The sequence below is a fragment of the Wasmannia auropunctata genome, unplaced genomic scaffold, assembly GCF_000956235.1.
Source record: "Wasmannia auropunctata unplaced genomic scaffold, wasmannia.A_1.0 LD326009.1, whole genome shotgun sequence".
Taxonomy (NCBI): Eukaryota; Metazoa; Arthropoda; class Insecta; order Hymenoptera; family Formicidae; genus Wasmannia; species Wasmannia auropunctata.
In genome coordinates, this window is record NW_012036881.1 from 28,408 (window position 1) to 39,532 (window position 11,125).

At 33.7% G+C, this 11,125-nt stretch overlaps 1 protein-coding gene across 1 annotated transcript in view; it reads left to right on the top strand.

Annotated features, from left to right (window-relative positions):
- Positions 1–11,125, top strand: part of LOC105460224 (scavenger receptor class B member 1) — a 30,069-nt gene that overhangs the window by 14,673 nt on the left and 4,271 nt on the right. Inside the window, exons 2-7 of the mRNA XM_011706659.1 lie at positions 124–379; positions 2,491–2,632; positions 8,380–8,580; positions 8,956–9,180; positions 9,785–9,947; positions 10,766–11,010. Of these exons, the coding sequence (XP_011704961.1) occupies positions 124–379; positions 2,491–2,632; positions 8,380–8,580; positions 8,956–9,180; positions 9,785–9,947; positions 10,766–11,010 (1,232 nt within the window). The remainder of the gene's footprint in view (positions 1–123; positions 380–2,490; positions 2,633–8,379; positions 8,581–8,955; positions 9,181–9,784; positions 9,948–10,765; positions 11,011–11,125) is intronic.

The following is an 11,125-nucleotide window of genomic DNA, read 5'->3' on the forward strand; positions in this document are numbered from 1 at the left end:
GCAGCCTTGTTGGAAGGATAACTGATTATAGCTTCGCTATATAATCTTCGCTATACCTAATTCCAGCAGATTCCTCGTGGATTTCCGTCTTGGATAACGTCTCTCTTCCCTCTTTGCCCACAGATATCTTTATGCTGATGATCCTCGGCCTGCTCGGCCTTACGTGCGGCTGCCTCACAATGCTGTTCCACCCTTACGACGCGATCTTCAGATGGAAGGTTCCCTTCGGCGAGGGCGGCGAGACCTTCGAGTTATGGCGGAAGCCCGAGGTCGATATCTACATCAAGATCTACCTGTTTAACGTGACAAATCGCGACGAATACCTGAGCGGCAAGGAGAGCAAGCTGCGATTCCAGGAAACTGGGCCCTACGTGTACAAGTAAGCGGCACGATAATATGTCTCAAGTCCTGGTTTACGTATGCGGAAACGCGCGTATGTAGATCATCGTTCTGTACAGCTGCGAGTCAAGAACGGATTGTGAATCACGATCTATTTAACGCATCCAACCACATCCCGATGTTGTTATCGTTACCCGTAACGACATTAATTCTGTGCCCCGTCACATTTACCGAGAGCATCTCAATCAAGTCAATACATGGAAAGAATGATTTTGTTAAAAGGTCTAAAAATTTTATTAAAAACAGATCTGAAAATAATTTTTTATTAAATCATTAAAATAATTTGTTGGAATGTTAAAACTGATAAGCATTACTATAAAACGTTTTGATGTTCTAGCAATCATTTTGACTTTTGCGCAAAATTATTTTTATTATTGAACAAAAATTATTTTCAGATCTGGATTCAGCAAAAGTGTTCTTTTCGTGTGGAATTTATTTCGGAAATAAATTCTCTCTCTCTCTCTCTCTCTCTCTCTCTTTCTCTCTCTCTTTTCCTGCAGTTATCTGATTCAGATAATGATAGGTGATTTGAAAATTCATTCATCTACATATCGCTTAGAAGGTGCGTGTAAAAAAAGAAAGGCTGAGATATGTATTAATCAGAACGGAAAACTCGAGCGGAAATTACATACCGCAATAAAAAAGAATCTTTCCGCAGCCGCGGAAGTTGGAGGTCGTGACGTTTAAGAGCTCGAGAGAAATAATGAGTCATCTCGTAAATAGCAATTATTAATTTGACGTAATCTAGTTTATACACTGGCTATTCCATATATACACTTATCTTTTCAATCATTTGATTGTGCATTCTTGTTTTTCTTTCCCGGCATTCAAATGCAATAAATTTGCAGAACTCGCGCGATCAAATGAATGATGGTTCTTGTATCGGAATGGTTCAATCTCGTATTACACAGTTCAATACCCATTGATAACCTTTCAATTAAATTTAACTTAAATGTTTGTAAAATAAGAGAGAAGACGCGCACGTGTCAAAATAGCAAAATAAAATCGATAGGAAAGAATTATAGCTACACAAAAGACGTATAAATTTATAACTCTTAATTTCGAAAGTTGGAAAGTTAAAAAACTTGACAAATAAATTTTTATTCATTTATCCACTGACTTAAAAATTTTAAGTTGCGAAAAATTATGCTCCAAAAATAATTCTTGTATCTTCCAATAATTCTAACAACAATATTTAGATACGTTTTCTTTTTTACAATAACGTTTCTCTATTTTACTATATATAATCATAGTGTTTAAATATAATCCTCTTATATACAAGGTGTCTCCGATCATCCGCAATTGGAACACACTACCGGATTAAGCATTTTATCCCGAATCTATTGAGTCTAATAATTTGTTGCAGTGTAGTTAATTAATAAACTATTTTTTAAAATTAATTAAAATAATAAAAATTTTAAAAATTAATTTTATAATAAATAACAATAATTTCTTACAATATTAGTAATACATAGAATACTTTGAAATACAGTGAATGACACAGATCAAAAATTTTTAACGATCTCAGACTTAGTATCACATTGTCAGATTAAGCATTTTTTATTCCAAATTTATCGAACACTAATTGTAAGTCTGAGATCGTTAAAAATTTTTGATCTGTGTCATTCACTGTGTTTCAAAGTATTCTATGTATTATAATACCATATTGTAAGAAATTATTGTTATTTATTATAAAATTAATTTTTAAAAATTGTATTAATTTAATTAATTTTAAAAAATAGTTTATTAATGCTGCGGATCAACAAATTATTAGGCTCTTTTGGGATAAAATGCTTAATCTGGTAGTGTGTTCCGATTGCGGGTGATCGGCAACATCCTGTATAATCTCTATTTATTATTTCAATAATCCTGATGTAAATATATAATCTTTGTATTAAAATATTTTTTGTTGACAGTATTTTTTTGTGATAAAAATCAATCGCATATAACGACACACTTAGTCACCTGTGTAGAAAGTGCATTTTCACAATGATTCTACGAAAGGAATGTATTCTAAACGTACAATTACAGTATAATAACATTACGAGTATAATGACAAATTAATAACTAACATCATTAATCTTGTTGCAGAGAATTGTTCGAGCATGCGAATGTGGTTTTCAATGACAACGGTACATTGTCGGCGATACCGGTGCATCCATTGAGATACGTACCGGAAATGAGCAACGGCACGGAAGAGGATCTCGTAATAATGCCGAATATTGCGCTGTTCGTAAGTATAGTTAAGATATTAACTCTTGTTAAACGATCCGGCGTACCTCTCGGAAAAGTTATATCTTATCAGACGCGTGAACCCGATTAATATGCACGTTCGTTCAGATAAACAAGCCCGTTCGTGCAAACATGGCTGGCCGCTGACGCTGAGAAACGTGCCGGTCCTGTTAAAAATTGTAAAAAAAAAAAGACTTGAAAAGTACGATACGATAAGATCTCGCGATTATTGATTTCCATTTCCTTTCTTACACCGGGCTTAAACTAATTGGGCTAAACTTAACTGGTGTGCATGAATATATTAAATATGATAAATAAAACGGGATCTCAAACTTGTACAAATGCGTATCTCAATAATCTTGTATACCAATTCGTGTATAACGAGATCTTTTTTAAATCTCACGTACATTTTAAATATTCCGTTGGGCAATTATGGAGAATGGACTTTAGGATTTGTTCGTTACTAATCATGGGAAAGAACGTATATATATCGCGATTTCAAATGCACGAATTGTGACTAATACACGCCAATTAGAATAACTAAGTTGCAGACAGAACAGCTGAGTAACAATTAATCGTTCACGCTATTATGCTGTATAAATCGATGAGATAAAATCGAACGAAATATTTTGCATGCACGTGGTAGTTCGATCCTCGAGAAATGATGTAATTAACCGAGAGACACGCTTTATAAATCATTCGCGACACGTTCGAGGCGTCTGACTCGATATCTATAAGGAATACCGAAAAATTTATCGAGCATTATTCAACATCGTATATAAGCGTGCATATCGCGACGTGACAATGGCGATAATATAGAACAGAATTGTAAACCTTGACCAGATCAACAATATGAATTACGTCGATCGTAAATTCCGTAGTGGAAGAAACCCGAACGTCTTACGTATTAATTAACACAGCTCGGGTATAAGAATAGTATAATTAAGTGTCTAAGTGTGCGTAATAAACACAGATAATGGTGCAGCAAAAACTTTAATATTTTCATCGCGTCTATATTTACATACTGAATACTGGTAATGCAGTTTCAAATTATGTTATTAGTTAATCCCGATGTTTTTTTTCTATGTCAAGGATGTAATCAGAGTATCTGATACAAATCTATAAATATTCAAATAAATCGTTAAATCCAGATTTTTTAATGTAATCTACAACATCTACTAATAAGAGTAGAAATTTTTTGTTACTATATCAGTAACAGTATTATTAAACGGATATCTATAATATACATACATACAAATCTTTTATGAATATTCATATAAGGTTTAATTCTTTTTTTCTTTTTGTATTCACGATTTATTATCGATCATTTGGCGATTTTTTGACAATAAAGGACACAATAAATTTATTAAATATATTTTGACCGCAACGTATTGTTTGCACCGTAAGAAATTAGTTGATGCCAAAGGCATGATTGATATGCGAAATATAATAAATATAAAAAATATTTCGATTGCAACATGAAACAACTTAGTCATCGGTTCACTTGCACTAAACGTCTGCAAACTAATCCTAAGTTAGTGCTGACCCACGCTTGATGCAATCGAAGTTCATTGGAGACTTCTTCGACATTTCTATGGCATTTCATTTATTCGATATAATACGATATTAACTGGCACGTCGTAAATTTTAACAGCAGACCGTTAATTACGATCGATTTCGCAAAGCCCCTCCGTTTCCCGGAGAGATTCAAGAATCTTTATTATATGTGCGCGAGTTTATTGACGATACATTCCATTCTTATATAACGGCGACAACCACGGTTTTCTCGGATATGCATGCATATTTTTTCCAACGGTTAATTTATCAGTTAGAAGACCGTGCAACATTCTCCCGGCAAAACGCATCCCGTTAAATAACTTTATTGTTTCGCTGAAGTAGAATCGAATGTAGCGCCGCGTAATAGTTAATCGGCCGAGTTTTTCACACGGAAAGAACAATTTTGCTAAATCTGAAAATAATTGTTGTTCAAAAGTCAAAATTATTTTGTGCGAACGTCAAAATGATTGCTAGAATATCAAAAACGTTTTATAGCAATACTTATCAATTTTAACATTCCAACAAATTATTTTGATAATTAAATAAAAAATTATTTTCAGATCTATTTTTAACAAAATTTTTAGATTTGTCAACAAAATCGTTCTTTCCATGTACTCATGAATATTTACGCGCGTTGATTACCTATAAGTATCAAGATTACCTTGATAAAATGCAAAAAAAAAATCCAGTGACACTATATTATTTTCATGGAATGTGTCATGTCTATTATAATTAACGGAATTGTAACATAACATGGACATAAATAACTTAAACTCACCATCAGATATTACGCAAGGAAACTAAGTACTCCCGCTCTTCACTTGTCGAGTTTAATTATGCGAGCCGCAATTTCATATTCCATATACTATAACGTATTCATTAATGCGGCGTAGATTTTTCTAGAACGTACATATGTGCATATCGCCTCACAACGCGAAGTACGCGTCCGCGTTTACGAGAAATTTCCATTCTCGAGACTCCCGTCGCTTTGCGCGGTCAAGCAGCCGCGAGAAGCCAGGAAGAATATTGCTGACAAGAGACGCAGTTTAATGCCCTTTCCATCGTCACCTCAGAAGAGGGAAATTCGACTATTATTAACGAACATGTTTGTGCAAGATCGATATTATGACTTTCAATTTCGTCAATTTAATTATTTTTCATTGATTTCAAATACTATTTTCTCTTTAGTATCATCTCGCAATCAGAGAAATTCGAGTATTACTAGCAAACAATATTTGTTGCAAGACCAGCAACATAAGTTTCGACATTTAATTTTTTTTTTCGTTCAAATAATTAAAAAATAATTTTCAATTATTTTTCAACTAATTTATCTGTTACAACTAAGTTATCTGTTGTCCAAATATTACCTCAGAGGAAAATTCGACTATTATTAACTATTATTAATATAGACAGTATATGTTCAAGATAGCATGACTTTCAATTTCAACATTAATTTAATTGGTTTTTTATTAATTTCAAAATCGGTCATTTGTTTTTCGAATATTACGGCATAGATTTTTGTATAATTTCTCATATAAATTTCCAAAATTAATTTTTATAAAAACACTGATGAGGACAAGGAGTTTATTCTTGCCATTTAAGTAAGTATGTTTCGACAATTCTTTCAATACAAAATTGTCGCAATGATACTTGACGACAAGAATACACCCATTGTTCTCATTATTATCGAAACTGAATCGCGTGAAGACATGTTTCACATGTCATCACACGAATTAATAATACAGCGAGACATAATATCGTTTAATTACATGCGTATAATAGATATTTGAAAATTGTAAAACGTGTACGGCGGGCAGAGCGTCTCATTGTAAAACAATTTCATATAAAAACTTGAAATGTACTTTGGAGAATCTTGTCAACATTTAGAAGTACCAATCAATGGCCCGTAAAAAGCAATCTCGTGAGCACTTATATACTTATGCTATGAACAAAAGTTAATTAGAACGCGTCATAAAATTACACGTAATTAAGTACAGTATTTCCATTTGTATTGGTTTGCACATGCAAATAGACGTGTAAAACGCAAAACTCACAATATGACGCACACTTATTATCGTAATCATAAAACTTGTCATATTAGAAATTTAATGAGCGGTGAAAAAAAAACGCTCAGTCCGACACGTTACATCTAAAAATTACATTTATATCCATTAGTTGACTTTGTCTCGAGAAACAGTCGTTGTTACCGAACAATTATGTAAATTCATGTAAAACAATAAGTTTTTTTTTCATTGCATGAATAAAATCATAGAATCTTTACACATGCCATCTTTTTTATATCTTCTTAATAAATTCCTAATAATCAATTATTTTCGTATAAAACTACTAGTAAATATATTGAATATGCCTTTATAAGCGTAAAACTAATTAATAGATAAATAACTGCATTTTAAATTAAATTGGAAAATTAATGTAAAATTTCGTTATGGTAATTCAAGCAATCATAAATTATATGCGGCTATTAAATCGTTTTCAAGTCAAAGACTTCTAGAAACGTGCATCCACGATTTGCTCGACGATAAATAATGGAAACGTAATTTTTTTTACAAAAATCTTGATGCAAAATAACTTTGGTATGTTACAGTGTAATTTGCGTTTTACGCTCTACATAAATCCACACGTTACGCCGTCACGGTGATTACTTTAAAGTTATTGCGCCTACGAAGAAATAGAATCTCAACATTTAATTAAATTCGCTGTTTTTAATGTGCATTTATAATGTGCAGGAGGTGCAGTGAACCGTGTTTCGAGAAGAATCCGCTTAAGCAATACATTCCTCGTGGGCACGCAAATTGTAAAGCCGTCAGTTAAGAGTAATAGATACGCCATAAACACTCTTATCTGTTTAAAAGGTCGCACGGGAGAAAGCGTTTCATTTATATTCTATAGCATTTCTATTGCATGTAGGCATTGTCCATTGACATTGATTACCACCGAGTTGGATTGAGTTTCTTGAAAATTCAATGACATTAAAGTTAGGACAAACATACAGACATGATTTCCTAATTATTTTCTCTATTAACATTTACTTTTCTGTATTGAAAATTTTGTTACATTTCTATTAAAATATCAATAAGCAAATAATTAATTGACGATTAAAATTCTCGTTTTGAGAACAAGTTTCTGTTTTCTTAAAAAAAAATCTAATTTTTATTTTTGTTGGATTTATCTTGTAATAAGTTTTTAAAAATTAAATTTTTAACTATGATACTTTCTGTATCATTTACGATAACAATGTGATTTGCTATATTGTTATTAAATCCCATAATGAAAAATTCTTGAGAAATTAACTTCTTTACATGGCACGCATTTTTATTTTTATTTAAATTCTTGCTTAATTATTTTTTATTGTTAAAGTTTTATTGCTAAAGTTCGCGCACAATGTAACTTCGAGAGAAATTCGAAAAGATGTAAAATATGGAATAAATATTTTATAGAATGCTAGATTGAAACTGGTCAAACCACTCGCACCGTATGTCATTATTTATGTTAGTCGAGTATGTTAGTCGAGTTATCAGTAAAGTGAATGACCCTGGCAATCGCGTGGGTGAAGAATAACTGAAGATTGCAATGTATTGATTTTTTCCTCTGTTGAGAACTATTGATATGTCATACTTATTGTTAGTTCGATAACGAGCGGTATATTATAATGACACAGAATAAATGTCAATATGCAACATGTCATTGATCCGCGGTAACTCCATCATAATTTACAATAATAATTTGCTATTCAATTTTGCTATCTATATATTCATGCCTTTTTTATTTTTGAAAAAATAATAATAGCTTTTACTCTTAAATCTAAAATATAGGATTTTATATTGCTTATAAAAAATATATTTATATATCTTTTTATTTTATACATTAACTCGTTTTTTTTTTGCGTAACATCGTTCTATTATGCACTAACCGATAATATTGTTTCTAATTATCGCACAAAAATAACTTTCCACGCTGTTAATAGGATGATTAGTACAATAAGAGAAAAATGATGAGCGGAGTCAACAACTTGATTTCCTTATGTCAGTGCGTAACACGCGAACAGTGTCGTGCAATTATATAATCTTAATGACAGCTTATTGTAATGGAATTTTAATGAAGCGGATAATAAGATTTGCCAGTCTGTCATATGTCCTATTATACGTTTCTTTCTTTTTTCTATTGTTGCAGAGCATCACAAACTTGATGAAAGACACCTTGTTCATGTCCAGGTGGGGCCTCAACGTGCTGATCCGTCGGACGAATACTCAACCTCTGATTCAAATGACCGCACATGAATTCATGTTCGGCTACGAGTCAACTCTCGTTACCCTTGGCAATCACTTAATGCCCTCCTGGATCAAGTTCGATAAGCTGGGATTGATCGATAGGGTAAGGAATATAAGTGGCGACTTCTGGAATGTATGGAACATAGTAATAAAATCGCGATTATATATATATAATCGCGCGATATATTTATAATAACATATCTTTTTCTGAACTGACTGTAACGTAGCTTTTCTTTGAGGTAATCAAAAAATTTTTAATTACTCTTGCATTCTTTGTTACAAATATATATATGTATAAAACTCGAGTGGAATTGCAGCTCGTTTATCAGCTATCGAATAAAAATATTCATTTTAGATTTTGTATATTTTCCTTAACGCAGACATGTTCTCTTGCAATGCTCTAGTAATGTAAATGTCTATTTTCTCGAATGCATAAGCATCGCGATAATAAAAATCTTGCGTTTACTACGCTTCACAGATGTACGACTTCGATGGCGATTTCGAGACGATTTACACAGGAGAGACAGATATCCGGATGACAGGCTTGATCGATAAGTATAATGGGGACACGAACCTACCGCAATGGACTGGCAAATGCGCGAATGTGCACGGCGCGAGCGACGGCGTTAAGTTTCCGAGCTACATCGAGCCTAACGACACGCTCCTCTTCTTTCGCAAGAGCCTCTGTCGAAGCGAACGACTGGTAATTTTGATCATTGCAGTCACATCACGGCGAAACGGTTAAACAGTTCGGCCGAGAACCTTCTGCCGAGTCATAGCGACGTTACTCGTGTGTAACGTTTATTTCTTTTTATTATTGACTTTCTTCCCTTATACAGAATGCTCGTAAATTATTCTTATGCAATTGATGGATCTATCCCTCGAGCAGCTCGAGCAATCTTTCATCAGGAAAAACCGTCACCTTTTATTTCTTTTCCTTTTTCTGCATCTCAACTCACAACGTTGAAAATTGCTTCACAGTTGATCTTTAAATTGAAAATCTGTTAAAATTAACTCGAACTTAATTGGAATCAAATCTTTTTAAACGCTTATGTAGAAATTAATGAAATATCTACCTTAATATCTTCATTTTAAAAAACCGGGTTTATTTAGTATAATATATAAATTTTGCATTAGCAATGTTCAATTATGCATACAATTAATAATAAAATATTGAAAATTCATATTATTAATAATGAAATATTAAAAATGTTGGCGTTAAAGTATCCTATTTCGAAATACGTACAAATTTAAATACTTTTCTCTAAAGATAAACATCCCTTTGTAATAATATATCTTTTCCAAAGGTACGAGACGGAGAGAAGGTGATACAAGGCTTGCATTCGTACAAATATAAGTTCATGGAGAACGAATTGGATAACGGAGCGGTGAATCCAGAGAATAAATGCTTCTGCCGGAAAGGACACTGCCTGAAGGCGGGTTTAATCGACGTGACCGATTGTTACTACGGTAAGATATTATCAATATACCAGTTAATTTCAATAAATTATTCCGTATATTAGTTGAAGATGGTAATGGCTTCGTTAATGCAATACGCAGTTCCAAATCGAAGTCTCAAACTCGTCGGCGAATAAATTATTAATTAATTGCGTCTATAATGCACATTTTATTGTACAGCACATATCATTAACGTATCTTCTTACATAACTTAATTAAGTGCCTCAGTCATTCCGTCGCCGTGTCTTTTATAAGAAACAGACTTGTAAGAGAATGGAATTTCGATATGCATCACAAAATCGATGATTCGCAAGTCTGTTTACCGGTTGCGGTCATCCGACTAGTCTCCGTCGAAGTAATGTTGCGAGATTCCAATTGCTTCGGTCATGTCGCAATAAAAATCAGCAGTTCCAATTCGGTACGCGAGTGAAGGATAAAGAGGAGAAAAAAGCAGTCGCGCCTAAATGGCACGAACAGGTGATTAAGAATAATTTATGTTTGAAGTAATTTGCTCCTCGTGAAGCAAATCCAGAAAGCTCGTCTTTGGGATTATCACGCGATGATTTCCATCTTATGCGGATAAAAAGCGACAAACGATCGCCCGTTCACGATAATAAAATTATGCCACGTCGATTACGTCATAAGGAGAAAAGCTATTTTCACTGAGTAATGCGCGACACGAAAACATCTTAGGAGACTCGGGAACGCGTCGATGTTTCGCGCCGTAATCCGATGATTTATAGGCAGATTCTCGCGTACGAATTAGACCTGTCCAGCGAATTGAGATCGCGTAGGTATATACTGTAAGATCTTCCCGACCTTTATTACAGGATTCCCAATCGCACTGTCGTATCCGCACTTTTACAAGAGCGACCCGTCGCTGAAGGAGGCCGTTGAAGGACTGAATCCCCAGGAGGAGCTGCACGAGTCCTACTTTTTCATTCAACCGACGTCCGGGATACCCATGGATCTGGCGTTCCGATTCCAGATTAACATGGCTCTGCAGAGTATCGGACACATGGCCAACGTGGAAAAGTTCTCCGACTTGACGCTTCCGTTACTGTGGTTCGAAATTGTAAGTACAGCAAATATCGCGATGCATTCGATTCAAAATTTAATTGATTTTAATGATCCACGTCGTCTTCTAAAGAAACCACCTCCAGTCAAACGAATAATTTTTAATTAACTAT